Source organism: Branchiostoma belcheri, unplaced genomic scaffold (genome assembly GCF_001625305.1).
Source record: "Branchiostoma belcheri isolate BF01 breed outbred unplaced genomic scaffold, Haploidv18h27 scaffold30, whole genome shotgun sequence".
Taxonomy (NCBI): Eukaryota; Metazoa; Chordata; class Leptocardii; order Amphioxiformes; family Branchiostomatidae; genus Branchiostoma; species Branchiostoma belcheri.
The window spans coordinates 2,279,338-2,298,360 of NW_017803910.1; the positions used below are offsets into that span (position 1 = coordinate 2,279,338).

Genomic DNA, 19,023 nt, shown 5'->3' on the forward strand with positions numbered 1-19,023 from the left:
TTTACAGAAGTCTTGCACATGTAAAGCAGCCAGGTGCTAAACCTTCCACTGGAAGGTGCGACATCATTAGTAACATGATAAAAATGGACTTAACTTTTCAGATACATCTGTAAAGAAACTTGCAGTGGCAAGATCACTTCCTTTCTTGGTGGTTGCACTCAATTTTACTTTTCTTTCTAGGTCAACTCTTTCCAGGCCTAACTTTTAGCTTATATAAGTTAAGTTCAGCATTCGTGTTATCAACTAACCCTTGAACCTTGAACGTGGACATAGCCCAGGTTATTAATGGTACAGTGTCTAACCTGCTCCCCGGACATAAAAAGGTCACAATACTACCTGTATGGTGTTGTACCTGGTCCCCAGATGAAAATGTCACACAATAATTACCTTCATGAAGTCTTGCCTGGTCCCAAAGCCTAACAGCCGCGCATACTATACATGTATGGTGCCTTACCTGGTCCCCAGATGAGAAGGCCACAAAAATATTACCTGTACACTGCCTTACCTGGTCCCCTAATGAGGTTGTTTGTTTTACATCCTGATAGAGACAACCTTTTGTATAAGTCTGCGAGGTATCACCTCTTCCTTGCATATTTGTGTAAACCGAAAAGAATATTATATCATTTATCACCTCTATTATGTGATATCAGTGCACCTTGCCTGTAGTTTTTTAGTGGACCGCTAATTGAATGCGTTTCACGGTGACCCACTAGCCTCTCCAAAGTTCCTAGGACAGAATTATGATATTGTCAACGGAAAATGTATTTTTTTCGCGAATCCATACCCGAAGGCTAATTTCGGGAGGATATATGCAATGTATGTATGATGAATTAGGAAATAGTTGCAAATCTGATTAATAACTTCAACCGTAAAGTTGTACTTTACCGATTGACCTTGTTATCCAAGATAGCGGGGAAGGCTGTGGTACACGTTTTATTGATGACATGAAACAATTTCAGTAAACACGTAACACAGACAATCCCGTAGGACGTAGCAATCTGCTGAACTTGCTCTGAAACTTGCTCTGACTATAGAATACCGTAAAGCTAAGAGTTTCGGTCCCGCGGGGCAACTCTGTATGGCCTTGTACCGGCTTACTGAATCAATCCATCATTATATGGTACCATCTTTCATCAGCCAGTCAGACTCATAGCGGACCCAACTTGGATGGGAGGAGCTTATTCCATTAACATTGCTCCGCCTACCCGTGCGCGAGCAGACTTCGCTCTCTCTCTCTCTCTCTCTCGTCCATGACGGATGTGAAGCGCTGATCTCCTCTAGTTTTTTTGGGGCTTCTATCAAATGTGCAGGCAGATACAGGTAAGCCGCTATCACATAATTACGGGTTTCTGGCTACCTTTGACTCTGACTACCACTGACGAGCTTGAAGTAGTCAAATTAACAGAAGTTAGTTGAGGGCAGAGATCTTGCGAGAAGACGGTTATCTAATTAGAGGGTTGCGTATATCGCAGCCATACTTCTTGCACTTACCATACCACATTTCCATATCCGACCTATTGGGTATATGCAGTAATCGGGCTACTTTTCCAAGACATCAATAGATTATACAACTACTCTCCAACTGAGAGTTTCTTTGCCGTTTTCTGTCGGGGAGTAGAAAGGTCACAATCTTCTCCACCAACCTTTGCTTCGAGATTAGAAGAACTATAAGCACGGGTTGGAAAGTTCGAAAGCTTTATGATCTTTCAATTGACCTGATAAAAAGAAAAATATTAAAGGCCCGATACTTGTTGAGTTTCGTTGACGTTCACTCTGTCCGATAATAATCGTGAATTTAGCGGCGCGATCCAGAGATGGTGGTCCACCCATATGGGTCCTACTACGAGCCTCACTTTACCGTTGTTTACTGATAAGGATAACAACAATTCTCACCCTTCCCCCAGCAGTACCCATATCGTTACATCATTAATCTTTGCCGCATATCAAGAGTGAACTCGAAGATGCGTATGTTTCGAAGTTTCGCATATTTCACGAGGCTGGAAGGAACACTTTGTGCCACGGGAAACGTGCTTTTTTTTTCTTGGGTGTATTAATCATTTCCATGGACGACATCACCATAAATAGCCCAGACTCAGTAGTAGCCTCAACCAGGATGTGCGGATCGTTCGAAAAATAGACCAAAATAAAGGGAAAAGTATACCAGGGGAGTTAGCTGGTCAGAGAGGGTACATTTTACTCTCTAGCAGACCACCTCCCCTGGCATGTTATATCTCTTTTTGGCCAATTTCTACTCTTTCCAGCAACCTGGTAGAGGCCACGGACACAGCGCAGTGACAATCTATGATTTATAGGCTGTAAAAGCAGGGACAGTCTTGAAGCCCAGCAAGTCACCGATGGCAAACCCAGATAAATTGACTTCAAGAATGTTACAATTAAAACGGAACAGATGTCTCAGTAGCCTGGATATCTGAATAAAGGTACAGGTTTTATTTTACATGATCGACCCGTCTTAGTCAGGCTTCTCTGTCACAGAGAACCAGTAAATGTAACATTAGTCTTAAATCGAGCCTTGTCACTCTCAGGATCTCTAAGGTCATCTATAGTATTCTAGGCTAACCTAACATATGATGGGACTTCAGGCCAAACCAATATTCATTACTTAGTTGTCCTGGGGTGGCGTATTGGACCTCTCTGGCGAATGAATACTCCCTGGACAATTTGATACTGTCTTTTACCACCTTAGGATCTGCTTGGATATGGATTTCCACGCCTGCATGGATTTTCAATCGTTTCCAAAAAATGTCTTCTACTATACTGTAAATCGTACAAATTAGCTCGAAATGAGCAAGAAGAAAATGTGTTAGAAGGAATGAAATGTCTCTTATTCGCCTTGCCAATGAAATAGTACCCTGTGTGTTTAGTCATTTGTTCAACCTTCATGACCACGACAGATTTCAGAATGAAGACAACTTTTTTTTACAAACTTTATTTTTTTTCATTCGCACGCTCGCATCAGTTTTGGTGTTACCAGAGAGTGTCATCCTCTTTATCTCCCATAAAATCGGATCGACAAGCTGGATGCCAGTCCATCGTTGTTGGGGCCTGGTTCCCTTCGGGGCTATAAATTTTCCTCTCCGAACATGTGTGTTACTAATTAACTCCAAGCAGATCATACGGTGGCAAGGCAATGTCCATTGGTCAGAGGAGTGTCCATACTCCTCTCACCAATGGACATTGCCTTGCCACCGTATGATCTGCTTGGAGATTACGTTATCGTGGACCCCTTATGCAAGACCTTCCGGGGACGAGTAGATACAACTGTTACCCTTATTCCTTGGTACCTACTAATTATGGGAAGTTACTATAAACATTTGAGTTACCTAAGTATACAACAATTCTTTCATATTACAACGATTAAAACCTAATATTGCATGCATGTCAAAGATGTAAATACAAGTGCTTTTTTTTCTCTTAAAAATTGTATCCATGGCACTAGAGGTTGAAGATGTCACCTATATCTGGTCTGATAAAATCATGCAAAGGATATCCCATTATACCTTGAAGTACCGTACGGGATATGTTTTTTACCTTGTAGTAACCTGGGTGACAGACTGTTACCAGCGCCTACACAGGCCAGTTCCCTTGCTCCAAGGCCAACATTCCCATGAGTTTACCCTCTGGGTCTATCATGCTATGGTTCTGGCATCCCGGCTAACAATTTATTATATAAAATCAACCTGGAAGGAGTACAAGGAACATTTGAATTGTGTTGAACTTTTACGTTATATACATACATGTAACTAATGGTGTTCTATAACAATACATAACAAAACAATGCTGTACGATGCTTCTGACATCCTATACATTTATAGGTAATACCCAGGGTAATAAATTTATACATACAAAGAAAAACGAATTAATTTGATATATGGACCAAATTGTTATACAGATGGATGGCTTGAAGAAGGAATAAGTTCTTGAGTCTCTTTGTGTTGGCTGTTAGGATTTTGATAGCTGTACTGTTTCTTAAGTTCCACCCTGTGGCCAAAGTCCTTGTTGTGAAGAGGATGGTCCTCCTTGAGGAAGTCTTAAACTGCAGCTGTCTCCCTTCTTTCCTTCAATGTGGGTAGAGCAGGTAAACTCTCTTCTTTCCCACTCATTTGTTTGTCTGCATAGCTGTAGGAATGGAGGAAGAGTTACCATCAAGTAGCAGTGTGGACCATGCTGAGGGAGCCCAAGATGTACCGAAAAGAAAGGTAAAATCAACATACATGTTATAGGAAAAGACCAAGTCTAGCCAGCTCCCATTTCTCCATCAATTGCAGGAACTTTGTGGCGTGTGACGGAAAAAATTGAATCGGGTAATATAAAATAATTCAAAAGACCATCAAAAAACACTCTCAACCCCATGATTTGCCTATCAAAATGTGGGAACTTGTGTTTTGAAAGGTTTGAAAATTCAAAACTTGCCCCAGGCCTCCTAGACTGTGAGCACTCTAGATCTGGCCCTTAGGTCCAATCATGAACCTGGGATGATGGAAAGAAAAGTTTGAGCTGAATGTATATGGCATGTCTGTGTATCCTTACAGAGACGGAAGCGAGAAAGCTACATCTGGGAGTATAAGCAACAGAAGCTGCAGAGGATTCATGAAAGGGTTGGTTTGTTGATCTGTCTTTATTTTTGGCTATACCACTGAATTTATACCACACCATTAAAAACCACATAGATCCACACAAAACTTTTTCGATGTATATGCTGTATCGGGTTGGAAATTTTAGAGTACCAGCATGGTATTGACACATGTACCCTTACTATAGGTTGACAAGTTGACAAGTGGACCAGCTCCTCCTTCCTGTGTTTTTTTCTACATGGACTATGGGAGCAAACAGATTAAGAGTACAGGTAAGCTTGGTACTATTTCTAGTCTTTAATATACTGTCTGAACAGACATTTCACCAATTGATCACAGTCATACAAGATTTACAACTTCTTGACATGACCTATAATTATGCATCATCACAGGTCCAAGCCACATGAAGGAGTTTCTGCAAGATAGAACCATCCTGGAGAAATTCGAGAGGCTCAGTGCAAATCGGCCCACAAAGTTGAGACCAAGTGGTAAATATTAATTATCCTTTCAAACAGAATCTCAAATGAATGATTTCCTGCAATCAAGTCCCATATTGCTTCATAAACATCTCATAGATTACAGTATTCACATTCCTCTCTTCTTATCACCATGACATTGCCATTATTCCTACTTAAAATATTGGTGTCCCATTTACCTCAAGTTAAACTACCTCTAAGATGGCATTTTAGAGCAATAAAGCAATCTTCCACACAGTTATTAAAAAAGGTAAAAGTAGCCCAATAGCCCTGTAGATTTATGATAATGATTTCTTTATTTATGTTGACTGTACTTCTATGTTAAAAACCTTGAGGGATACAAAGTATTACTGTAGTTACTTAAACTCATTGTGCCAAAGTGATTAATCCACCGATTCAGTTGTAATTTCCATTAATGACCGTACTATTAATGATTTGTGTAAACAAGCATCGGAATTCACCCTTCTATGTCACGGCTGCGAGTTATGCTGTTATTGATACAAATAAATAAACCAAGAAGTGAAATAAAATGAAATAAAATGAAGGGTCCGTTAGGGCAGCGGATTGTTAAACCACTGTTTGGCATTTGGTATTGGAAGGCGGCGCCCATCCCCTCTCTTTCCATCATCTTTTACCTCCCCAACCAAAGTCAGGTACCCATTTTGCACCTGGGTGGAGTGAGGAAAGTAATGTGAAGTGCCTTTCCCAAGGGCACAAGATCGGTGACAGGGTAGGATTTTAACACAGGACTTTTTTTTCGTCCTGAGCCAAACACGCTACCACTAAGCCACACGACCCTATAAAGTTATTATGTCTGTGAAAATAACTTCCGACCATATATCAATAACATGCTGTAACATAAATGGCATTGATCTACCATGGAATTTCCAGCAGCATCTTATGTGTCTGACAAATTAAAATGTAAATATCCATGCAGGACCAACAGCCATGGAGACAATACCTGAACAGGAGGAGGAAAAAGCAAATGATGTATCATTACAGCAGATAGATCCCCACCAGATATCTGTGGCCAATCTGCGCCGAATCATTTCTTCCATTGCAAAAGGTAGACTTTTAAAATGATTTATGAAAAAGCTGTTATTGGTAACATGAAATTTAGCTAGAAATGAGATGTTAATGCTATCCAGCTGTGTTAAGTGGTAAAAGTGACCAAATATTTCTCCATGTATGTGTTCAAGCAAAGAGACACTGGTTTTCATAGGTACATGTAAGCCAATTGAATATCAATTGTTGTTTTACAGCACCAGTGTGTTGTGCTCTAAAGCTGACTCTAAATGCTGATGTTTTACTGTACCTGTCCAGGAAACAGAAACTTCTGGACACATGAAAATCGGCCAGGATGGTGGCCTGACGAGCTGCCATTTGCATCACCAAGTGCGCCATGTAAGTATTACCGCTACATCAGTGATCTACATCTGTAGTCAGTCTATCTGTAGCATCTTACAAAAAATATGACTTATAAAATGTCATAACATAATTATTGAAATTTTCCTTGTTTTCTGTAGGTATCATGGGAGGCAAGGAAAGGAAGCTCCGCTTGCCAGAACTGATCAAACTCCTCAGTGCGTACCAGATGTACCTACGGGCTAAGGTAAACTTTACTAGGCCACATCTTCCTTCCACCTAGCAAGAAATCACAGTACAACCTGAGGCGCAGAAAACCCACACAACCTCCCACTCAGTAGTGTCAGACACACAAAGTCAATGCATTTCAGTAATGTACTTCCAAGTGGATTTTGAATGAAAATTGAAGATCTGAAGATTAATACACAGATTTTTCTGATACTTAAAAATGGTAAATGTACATGTACTGGTAGTCCCTTATATATATATATATATATATAATAATAATATATTTTAACCTACACATACATACAGTCATCAGCTCTACCCGCGTCAGACTCCCATGGCCAGTCATCAGCTCTACCCGCCTCAGACTCCCATGGCCAGTCATCAGCTCTACCCGCGTCAGACTCCCATGGCCAGTCATCAGCTCTACCCGCCTCAGACTCCCATGGACAGTCATCAGCTCTACCCGCCTCAGACTCCCATGGACAGTCATCAGCTCTACCCGCCTCAGACTCCCGTGGACAGTCATCAGCTCTACCCGCCTCAGACTCCCGTGGCCAGTCATCAGCTCTACCCGCCTCAGACTCCCATGGACAATCATCAGCCACAATCAACCAGGTGAGAAAATAAAAATGTAGACATAAAAGATGTCCATGTCCAAGGGGTGTCTGTGTGGTGTAGTGGTCAAGCATCTGACTGTTAAGGAAGGGACTCGTAGTCCTGTAGTCCCTGTAGATTTATGATAATGATTTCTTTATTTATGTTGACTGTACTTCTATGTGAAAAACCTTGAGTGATACAATCCCCAGGGTTGCACCCTGACATGTCCAGACATTCATGTTGCGCCTGTATTTCCCCCCTTCGTTTAGAGGGATCCTGGGCCATACTAGGGATTGGGTTGGTGTTAGGAAAGGCATCAAGCTGTAAAAATAACCTTGCTTCCAAAAAAGACTAAGTGTTGCACTTGATGCAAGCACGTCTAACCCCCTCGGGGGAAAAAGGCCTTAAACTCAGATGTACCTATGTGCAAAAGTAAATTTGCAAGGAATATGATACATGTAATTGCAATCCATTACTAACACCATGACAGTTAATGATCTAAGGGAGTTTTCTTACTTATCAAATTCTGTCTTATCACACAGGAGCCAAAGGCAGCTTTGCAACGCCTTGCAAAAATCAAAGACTGGGACACTTTCCAGAAATGCTGCAGAGACATTGATGAGCACATTCAGCTGCCACAGTTGCAATACGCAACTTTTGAATCTGCAAGTCAAAAGAAGACAGGGTATAGATTTTTCAAATACATCCACAGCCACTACAATTTCTCTTATCTCCATTGATTAAATATTGGTAAATATCATTGTTATGTCTATTAACATTGTAATTGTGGAAACATCAAAATTACAAAAAAGTATCACAGAAGGTTACAGAAATAATGCAACAAGAATAGCAAATTAAAAATGTCCACATCTACACATGTAATGTAGATGCGGTTCTTCCTTATCATCACAGTTACACAAACATCCCTGTCAATCACGTGGCATTAGAGACAACTGGAGATGGGGATTGCTTGTTTAACGCTGTGAGCATCGCCTTAACTGGCAGTGAAGAACACGCAGCAACCTTTCGACTGGGAGCTGCAGCATATGGAGGCATGCATGCAGACCACCTCATTGAACAGGTATGAGCCAATTGAACAGTTACATGTAAGTTCTTCTAGTACTCACTTCTACTTCTGTGGTTGTGATCATGAATAGAAGAACTTTTCATTGAATCATTGAACCAACTTTATGAAATTATTCAAGGCAAATGTATGAGCCAGGTTTGAGCATAAATATTAAATACAAATGTACAATCAATGTAAATCATCACCCATGTACAAGAGAAAACAATATCAAGTATCAATGGTGGAAAGCACTTATTCTTACCAAGTTACAGTGTATTTTGCACATAAAGACCATTTCTAACTGGTTTAAATAACCCATACTCGTGCATGTGTAGCATGAAGTATAATACAGGTTAAACACATATTTGTTGGTTTTCCAACAGTACATTGCTGATGGCATCAGCAATGTGGGTTCTGCACAAATGCTCCTGCATAGCGTCTGTACAGAGGATACAGCTAATGCATGTAGTGCAGTCAGCCCGAGGGAGATCGTCGAATATGCCATTAAGGAGGAGGCAAAGGCAACATCCAAGATGGGATCATACTCTGGTATGTACATGTACAATTGGAAGTCTGCCTTGCCATTCTGCATGTACATGTAGTGCCTGGTAACTAATTACGCTTAGTAACAAAAGTTATAATAATAATCTTGGCCTCTCTATCATAAGAAAAAAAGTAAAAGTTACATTTTGTAAACACAGCTAGCCTATTCATTTATCAATGCAAGTAGACCAGGTGGAATTCAACAGTCTGGTGGGTAAAAGTTCTTAAATGTTTTTCTCATCAGGACAAGTTGTTTTGTAACATGTTACAAACGTTATATTCTAATACACAATAATATGTTGTCTTCAGGGCTGATGCAGACCTCCTTCCTATCGGGCTTCTGCAAACATATCATCACTCTGCACTGCCAGGATGCTAGCATCACCTGGTATGACAACAGGCCCATGTCTCCATGTGGATGCGTGGACTTTGATGTCATTGGGGAGGTGAAGGTGATGCTCGTCAGGCGAACCGAACTGTCACAGTTAAACCACTTTGTGGCTTTGATCAGGTCAAGTGGTGAGTCAATGATAAATTTGTTTTCAAAGTTGGAAAATGAACCTACATACCAGTAGTAATGAAACTCTTACTCTCATTGCATTCAATTAGCTTGCCCTGATACTATTTTGTTGACAGGCTTAAAGTTTCATTTACAGTAGTCCAGATATTCAGATGGAGCTCAAGCTATATCAACTTCAGTTCACATTTTCCTTTCATACCTTGTATTCAAAATGAAAATCAATCTATTTGCTATGTTTCCGAGTTATCAGTATTTACAATACTGAGTGATAAGCAGACACCATGGATTCCCATACCATTTTTATCAATCTGTCTACTCCCAGTTATCTCTCCCATCACTCACCTTCAGCTGCAAATTCCATACATTGACTACCATCTACAAACTGATGAAGGAACACTGTCCACACCACCTACTCGGTCTTTTACCAACCACCAGTGACCAGGTCACACTGGCCATTGAGCCTAGACATCCCCTAAGAAACCTTTCTGCGCAAAGCCACAAAAGTGTAAGAATGCAGAAAGCCTTCTTCCACAGATCCATCCAACTCTGCAACTGTCTTTCAATTGAAACACGTGCATATACCTCACTGTCTTCCTTTAAAATGAAAGCATGAATCTCCATGGATACCCGTTCTCCCCGAAAGTCACTTTTGGCAAAACTTTAAACTGTCGGTAATTCTTACCTGCAATAGGTATTATAAATCCGTTAACTGCAAAATATTTGACCCAATGAACGTTTTTCTTAATGACTGTATACTCTATGTTTAACCAATTGCACATACTTTTTCCAGGCTAGCTCTTTATAATACAATGTAGCTATCATACATTTGTAGCTAGTTGACCAGCCCAGCTTATTTGCTAAACGAATAAATATATATAACTTAATCTATATAAATAAATACAATACTAAGCTGGAAGTACATATGTAAATACTTTGAACAATCAACAAATTATGTCTTATCTGTGTACATGTATGTGCATTGTAAATTCTAATGCTCTCTCAATAATTCCAGGAAGAGTGTCAAGACGGGAGGAAAGGCCTCCAATACCCAGGCTTCCTGGTATTGAGGCGGAGTCAGCATGTGTTGCCACCCTTGGAATGGGGTGTGCAGTGAAGAGGTACTGGGAGAAACAAATGATGGTCCAGTGCGACAGATGCAAGTCGTGGTCCCACAACAGGTGCATACCAGTACCAGAAAGGGAGGAGTGGGAAGCACTCCCTTTCTGCTGTTGTGCGGAGGACAAAAGAAAGGCATTCCACAACACCCCCAACATAACGTATGTTAATAGAATTTATGTCAGTGCACAAGAACAAATGGAATGTGTTCCATATGAACCCTTATCAGAAGAAAATGTAAATCTAATCTAACTGTACACTACAATGTTCCCAAAATTGGTTTGCATTTAGAATGATCATCTTATCATGAATCAATTGACCTTCAAATATATATAGAGAGATGTTGACAAAGTGTTGTTTTTCCCTAGCTTGCTGAACAACCTTGCCACTTATAAGGGAAGCCCCTGGCGGGTGCTTGTCAAACTTGCGGATGTGGTCAGCCTCAAGCCGACCTATTGGCTGACAAGTAGCCTGGTTGACTTTTATGGAAGGTCAGTCATTTATGAATTACTGGTTTGTGAAATTACACTTAATTGTATCTGTGGACTTCAGAAAGAAAGATCATTTTGTGTCTAACACTGAAGGATCTGTACTGTTTCTATACTGTCCCATTAGCAGCTACATTGTGTTAACTTAGGCCAAGCCAATTGAACATGGTGGTGCTTTGATTTGTAGTACAAAAAATATGAAGCGACAGAAAAAAAACAGGGTGGTTTGATATTTATGCAACAACTATGAAGATAAGGGCTTTCTTTAAGTGTAGAAGCCACAATATGAACATTTTAGAGTTGATTCAGACCTGATTTTTTTTTTAATTTGTAAAAACAAAGCTAGAAAATACCAGATCCAATTGATTAAATTGGTGTGGCCCTATGCAATAAAAAACAGATACTGTGATACATATATCTAAGCACAATAAATTTTACTCCAGACACCTAGCATATGCCAAAGCGCAGAATGAGGAGGCATTTGGAGAGGACACCACCATCAACTTCAAGATTTTGCCATCCACCTTCATCTTACAACTGGAGCGTGACATCGCCAGACAGAAGAGTCCCTCTGCAGTGCATAAGAGCTACGTGAAAGACATGCAAGGGATACAGTTCATAATTATCCCAATTTGTCGGTAAATACTGGAAACATCTTTTCTAAGCATTGATGATATTGTCACTGAAGAGAACATACAATTTAAATTAGCCTCTAAAACAGAAAAAAACACAATATTGTATCAATTAACTTAATACATGTATGTACATTATCTGAGAAACATTTTAAGAAATTGTACTATCTGATAAATATTCTGATTATTGACTGTAATGTGTGCATGTTTTCCTATCTTACAGTGAAAACCACTGGTGGCTCTTATGCATTACTGAACCAAATGACCACAAGAGGTAAGACATTTTCCATGCATTATTATAATACATTATTAAAGCTAAGTCAAACCAATAAAACTACATGTATTATCTGATAAATCTATGAGTTTGGGAAATGATTTCAAATTGAAAAAAAAAAGATTTCCTTTTAAGAATTAGTACATATAACGTTAGGTTATGATAAAAAATTGCGTTCAATTTTGCGATGAGAGGAGGGTTAAAATTTATGGAAAGGCAAAACCATTTTAGATATCATATGTGAAAGAGTTATTTCCTATATCTCTCACAGGACTTGCCTGCTAGTGCTGGACAGTTTGGCACCAGGACCAGCACACCACAGGGAAATTGACGCCATCAAGAGGTGACAATCTTTATTTGCTTACTGGCAACATTTTCAATTTGAATAATTTTTCAAAAATCCATGTGAATATGTCAGGGTTGTATGTGTGGGTTAGTTCTTCTGCATGTTTGTGGTATTAGGTCTTGATAGATCGGTATGTGGATTGGTTTGGAGAAGATAAAGGTCAACTTGGATCAAGGCCCTCCTGACTTTCTTAGTACTACAGCAGAACTTTTTTTTACCTGTAGCCATGAACATGCAATACATTTTTGTGTCAGATAGATTTTTATAACAGGAAATAATGGTGTAGGTTTATTCATGCTGGTAGATTGTTCTGGAACTACAGGGGCCTTCTTAGTAAAGTCTTTGACATGGTAAATCAAAACAATTTTTTTATTATTTCGGGCATATACCTTCAATAAATGTAATATATGGAAAACATTAACAGGTAGCAATTAACCAATTATGAAAATAGGAGCCTAAATTGCATAATTGACACAGATGTACTACATGTATAATGAAATGCTACCACAAACAAGATTATAATCTATCAAACATAAATAGTGTTCAAGTGAGTAAAGCTAATTGAAGTTGATTCTCAAAGGCATCAGATTGGCATGCACTTAACATGGCTAAACTTATCATGGAACTCAAATGTATTCCCACAGGTACCTGTCTGCTGTAACAAAAGAAAACTGTACCTCAGTAGCAGTGCTGAATGTTAAGGTGAGCTCTACAAATATCTATCCATTTCATAATTGTAATGATTTGCAATAAAAAAAATTAAAAAATACACTACAAATAAAGATGTGATTTTTCATTTTGCAAACTTATGCTCGTTACAGGAATGAAATAAATTCGTACTGGTTGTGTTGTTACTGGTTGTGAAGCATTCTTTCTGGTTAGTTTGATATCACTTGGTCATCATAACTTCAAAACCATTTAACACCAATAAAACTACTAGTAATACATGATAGGTATGAATGAAGAAAGACTTCTGTAGACAAAACTACTGTTCTGGTGTTAGGGAACATTGAATGAGTTGCAAGATTCCATGTTCTCTTAGCATCAGAATAGTGTAGTTTTGGTCAAAACATCTTGGTTCAGTGAGTAATACCTATCACATTTGTGTATTTTCGAGAACTGTTGTATTTTAGTGTTATTGGTGTTAATGGACTTTAAGAACGCCTTTGTGAATTGTGATGATATTTGGCACAGTATGTTGGTAGGTCTTGGGGAAACAAAGGGTCAAGGTCAAAATTGGGCCTCCTCATGGCTGACTTCTGGTTGTGTATATTTTCTTCTAAATATGCTATAGTCAATATTTTTGTGACTGATAAAAAGATTTGTAGACCCTGGAACTACAATGTACATAGGATGTCTCTGGTGATTCACAGTTAATACTGTAAATGATTTTGTATTTGCACTACTATATGTACGGTCACTTTTGTACTGCAGAGCTGTCATTACCACTAACAAATACTTGTACTAATAATTCACCTACTTTCTTTCTTCTGCACCTGCCACCATGTCCATGGAGGTAACAGAAGTTCTTATCACTCTGATCCCATCTGCTTTACAATGTAGGTGCCCCCTCAAGAGAATGGCAACGACTGTGGCCCACACATCCTATACAACATGGAGTGGATTGTAGAGGTAACCTACACTTTCAAGACTTATACAATACACATTTACATTGAGTTTTAACACCTCTTCAATGGTTTTCTTTGCAGATTAAAAATATGAAACAGCGTCATATTTGCTGTATACAAAGCGGAAACATATACGTAACTTTCAATGGCTGTACTTGTAGAAAGGTTTCTCTGCTAAACGAATTCTTTTAATGTATAAAGACTTAAATCATGACATAATCTTGTGTATAGTAGAAGAATATATGATATTCAGTTTCAGTTTCAGTTTCATTAATACTAATTCATTATCACCTTTTTATTCATATCTTCAGAACCAGCCCAGCTGTATGGAAAACTTGGTGATTCCTCGACCTGAAGAGAACATTGGGATCTTCATGCGAAGGAAGATCAGGAAAACACTCTTCATGTACTTCAAATTCAATGAAGCTATACCAATGAGTGCGTAGGGTTATTAACAGCAAAAGTTTCTTGAATGTCATTTAGCTTTAATATTCACCTCCTGTATACTCACCTGAATCCAGGCCAGTAGGTACCCTTTCCAGGGTAATGAGGCTATCTGTGTGGTTTATGCAGTTTTGGCAGTCAGTATGAAAGATGTAACTGTAACAGTCTGGGTGATGTTTCCACTCCAAAGCCAATTTGGTCTTGAAGGCATTACTGAGCTAATGTCATGATTCACTGTTCCTGGTGAGAGTTTGTTCCAGACTGGGGTTGCTCTTGCTGAGAAGAAGTTGGATCTGGGTCCATTTGATTTTGAATTTGGAACTTGTAGGCATGCCCTCTAGTTTATTTGGATTCACTTGGCATGAACATTGACTTATTACATCTAGGTTACAGTGGTTTTCTGTACGCAGCTTGTAAAGTCCCTGGGAAATCTTAAACTCCACAATATCGGCTCTCAGACAACGGAAATATAGTATTGGTAAATCCAGGACTATGAGCCTGCCACAGTATGGGAGATGAGAAATGGACTGAACAATCAAGATGCCCTACGCTGCACTCTCTCCAGAGAGTCCTGATTCCTCCTTGTTTCTTGACTCAAGATGACTCTGGCATACAATGTATTTGAGATGGGCCTAACAAGACTTTTATACAAAAGTGAAAATGACTCTATGTCCAAGTGCTGGAAAGTGTGCTTGATAGTTCCTCACAGTTTGTTTTGCTCTGTTAACTTGCCCCTGAACAAGCTGGCTAAAGGTCAGTTTATGGTCAATCAAAACCCAGAGATCCTTCTTTGTTTGTGGTGCACACCATTCTCTTTGCCCCTTGTATATCTGGGTTAGGGATTATGTATGGGGATAATCTTTTTTTTTTTAATTTTTAAGATTTTTACTGTATTTCCAAGCATGATACAAGTTTGTGGAAACTTCTCTGAGATTCTTAGTTGTTTTAAGAAATGTACTTACTTCTTGATCTTAAGCAGCAGTACCTTAATATATATGTTGATTAAGGGTACTGACAGATTATTATTGCTCTTTTTCTTATAAAAATAGATAAACCCCAGTTATGGTCACCTAGTGTAGAGCAGTCTAACATACGTAGTATAGCTTTCTAAATTCAGACTGACATTGTATTAGGAGCCCAAGCTTGTGAAGGTACTGTACTAAGTACATGTACATGTATGTGTACAGTCACTTAAATGTGGATTTATTCCTCAAGAATATTAGATACACCAAGTATAAGGGCCATGATCTGTTCACAGTTATGTAGTTTTTTGTCTTTTTTGAGAAGTGGCACGATTTCGTACATTTTCCGTTGTCTTAAAAAGTTCTATGCTCCCACTTTCAACACCCGATTCACTAGTGTGGATATTATGTACCGCCCGGTAATCCCATTCACATTTCTGAGATGTGAGATCATGAGGTGTGTTGGATATATAGTCTTATTTTTAAACACATGGTTAAACAAAAAATGATCAGTTGTCAACTGTGCAAAATGGTAGATAGTGATGAGAGACACTACCCCATCCTCTAGTTTTACTTCATACAAAGGTTATTGCCTACTTTGTTTAGAATGTTAGGAAAAACACTAGGCCTAGAACCTCTTTAAAATGTGGTCAACAATGACCACACACAGACATGTTGTGTTGAGAAACAATAAAATAAGAAGAATAAAGAAAAAATTAAGCAATGGTTGTCTTGTTATCAGATTAATGAATCAATGAATTATGAATGAATGGTTCTCAATGGATGATTCTGATAATCAGCCATTTAAATACCTTACACACAGCCACTGGCTGAATTGAACACATTTTACAAATGATGAATCACATCACCAACAAAAAGATTATGAGACCATAGGTGAACTGTTGAAGTCACTTATTTTCAAACTATAGCCAATAGGAAGTATGTGAATTAAAAACATTGCTCTGTAAAAAAGATATTATATAGTGTTTGTATAAAGCTGTGTCTAAAAGAGGAAGAGTGTACTGACATCCCAGTGAAAGGTGGAACTGTGCAAGAGTCACACATAGACTAAGTCACTTAATGAAAAATTCATACAAATTTTACCTGCAAGGCACTCTACCTGGTCACCAGATGAAAGGGCAGTACATATATTGCATGTAGGGTGCCATACCAGGTCCCTAGGCCTAGGAGCCACCTACAGGGTAGTCATTACCTGCAAAATTAATGAACAAAATTGGGAATTTTTGCCTATCCACAGAAAAAAAAAACATTTTCAGCAAACATGATTGGTGGTAGCAGAAATACAGAAACACTGACTATACTTAAAGACAATTAAAATGATGACAAAATTTTTTTGCCATCATTCACTGTGAGAGGCATACCAAATACACCCATACAATACAAGACTTTTCAGGCGATACTGGTACCTGACATCATTTCACATCATATTTTACTTATTTCTTACTATCAGGTCCCTTACAGTCATACAAATAAAACATGTACATGTCCCCAGACCTAAGAGCCGCAGAAATATTACCTGTACTGTGCCTTACCTTGTCCCCAGACCTAAGAGCCGCAGAAATATTACCTGTACGGTACTTTACCTGGTCCCCAGACCTAAGAGCCGCGCATATATTACCTGTACGGTGTCTTACCTGGTCCCCAGACCTAAGAGCCGCGCATATATTACCTGTACGGTGCCTTACCTGGTCCCCAGACCTAAGAGCCGCGCAATTATTACCTGTACGGTGCCTTACCTGGTCCCCAGACCTAAGAGCCGCGCATATATTACCTGTACGGTGCCTTACGTGGTCCCCATACCTAAGAGCCGCGCAATTATTACCTGTGCGGTGCCTTACCTGGTCCCCAGACCTCAGAGCCGCGCAAATGTTACCTGTACGGTGTCTTCCCTGGTCCCCAGACCTAAGAGCTGCGCATATATTACCTGTACGGTGCCTTACCTGGTCCCCAGACCTAAGAGCCGCGCATATATTACCTGTACGGTGTCTTACCTGGCCCCCAGACCTAAGAGCCACGCATATATTACCTGTACGGTGCCTTACCTGGTCCCCATACCTAAGAGCCGCGCATATATTACCTGTACAGTGCCTAACCTGGTCCCCAGACCTAAGAGCCGCGCAATTATTACCTGTACAGTGCCTTACCTGGCCCTCAGACCTAAGAGCTGCGTAATTATTACCTGTACGGTGCCTTACCTGGTCCCCAGACCTAAGAGCCACGCATATATTACCTGTACGGTGTCTTACCTGGCCCCCAGACCTAAGAGCCACGCATATATTACCTGTACGGTGCCTTACCTGGCCCTCAGACCTAAGAGCCGCAGAAATATTACCTGTACGGTGCCTTACCTGGCCCCGAGACCGAAGAGCCGCGCAAATATTACCTATACGGTGCCTTACCTGGTCCCCAGACCTAAGAGCCGCAGAAATATTACCTGTATAGTTCCTCAACTGTTCCCCAGACCTAAGAGCCGCGCAAATATTACCTGTACGGTGCCTTACCTGGTCCCCAGACCTAAGAGCCGCAGAAATATTACCTGTACGGTGCTTTACCTGGTCCCCATGAATTAAGAGCCGCCCAATTATTACCTGTACGGTGCCTTACCTGGTCCCCAGACCTAAGAGCCGTGCAAATGTTACCTATATGGTGCCTTACCTGGTCTGCAGACCTAAGAGCCACGCAATTATTACCTGTACGGTGCCTTACCTGGTCCGCAGACCTAAGAGCCGCGCAATTATTACCAGTACGGTTCCTCAACTGGTCCCCAGACCCAAGGAGGTTAAAGAGGCTCTTTTTAAACCTTCTTGCCAGACCTAAGACTAAGAGACGTGCATATAACCCACCTGTACGGTGCCTTACCTGGTCCCCAGACCTAAGAGTTACATAAATATAACCTTACAGTGTTACCTTCAAGGTGTATTATCTTGTCCCCTGGACTAGATATAAACAGCCGACAAATAGAGTAACGTTTAAAAAAGCCAGAGGGGATGTAACGTTAACGACGTTAAACGTACGGAGTGTTACCTGGTCCCCTGCGCTAAAATCCCATCAAATATATTTATCTGTAGCAGCTTATCTGTACCCATTTCCTTGCTCCCATGAGCTAAGAGCCACTCAAATGCAGTGAATATAGACGTAAAAACTGACGTTTTAGGCCTAGAATCGACGGGAAAACGCTGTAGCCCTCCCCACACCGACGAAACTGCGCTATTCCTGCAGCATGTATATTTGCACCAATAGGATTTAAGCATTTAAGTATCCTGACCAATAGCAGCATGGCTCTTCATCGTGGCTGCTCTGTGGAAATTTCGACTGGCGATACCTCTCCATGTGAAACCCTCAGATGAAATAGACTATACCACTAAAAGTAGGGGGTGACGTTGTTATTTATTGCTGAAAGGTTTCTAAAATTCACACTTATAATCACAGTACCAAGAAAATAACAAAAAAAAAATGATAAAATGAAATTATAGAAATTATCATTAAAAAGAAAGGGTGAAAAGAGAATGCTTTTGTCTTTATTTTATCCACACCCCTGGATGACTAATGTTCCAAAACGGAAGTGATGTAATAGCTCTCGTTCTCAAGGCTATGAACGTCGAGTAAACAGTAAACTGGGTAAAAGACGCCAATATAGGCCATATCTTTCTAAAATGACATTTCTTTTTTAGATTTTTAAAAAATTTCTGAAAATGTTCTGTTTTATGAATCACAATTTTGTAACT

The 19,023-nt window shown here is 39.8% G+C and overlaps 1 protein-coding gene and 1 long non-coding RNA gene across 5 annotated transcripts; one reads left to right on the top strand and one right to left on the bottom strand.

Moving 5' to 3' along the window:
* Positions 1-1,241: 1,241 nt before the first annotated feature.
* Positions 1,242-15,943, top strand: LOC109474160. Of its 4 annotated transcripts, none has more exons than XM_019774401.1 (21): positions 1,242-1,320; positions 4,138-4,217; positions 4,551-4,616; positions 4,780-4,864; positions 4,985-5,080; positions 6,006-6,134; positions 6,392-6,472; positions 6,595-6,680; positions 6,968-7,276; positions 7,801-7,943; positions 8,171-8,339; positions 8,708-8,873; positions 9,177-9,386; positions 10,400-10,664; positions 10,872-10,994; positions 11,435-11,629; positions 11,847-11,897; positions 12,169-12,240; positions 12,888-12,945; positions 13,807-13,875; positions 14,183-15,943. In XM_019774401.1, exons 2-21 carry the CDS (start codon positions 4,146-4,148, stop codon positions 14,315-14,317), a joined length of 2,580 nt encoding a protein of 859 aa, XP_019629960.1. In that variant the 5' UTR covers positions 1,242-1,320; positions 4,138-4,145; the 3' UTR covers positions 14,318-15,943. The 4 variants fall into 4 exon arrangements, with proteins under 4 accessions (XP_019629960.1, XP_019629962.1, XP_019629961.1 ...); XM_019774403.1 differs by having other exon boundaries at positions 10,400-10,565; XM_019774402.1 differs by having other exon boundaries at positions 7,004-7,276.
* Positions 2,719-18,560, bottom strand: LOC109474214. The gene is made up of 3 exons (XR_002140460.1): positions 18,446-18,560; positions 16,382-16,490; positions 2,719-4,137 (listed from the first exon to the last, which is right to left on the bottom strand). It is a non-coding gene; the product is annotated as an uncharacterized LOC109474214 (long non-coding RNA).
* Positions 18,561-19,023: the final 463 nt, after the last annotated feature.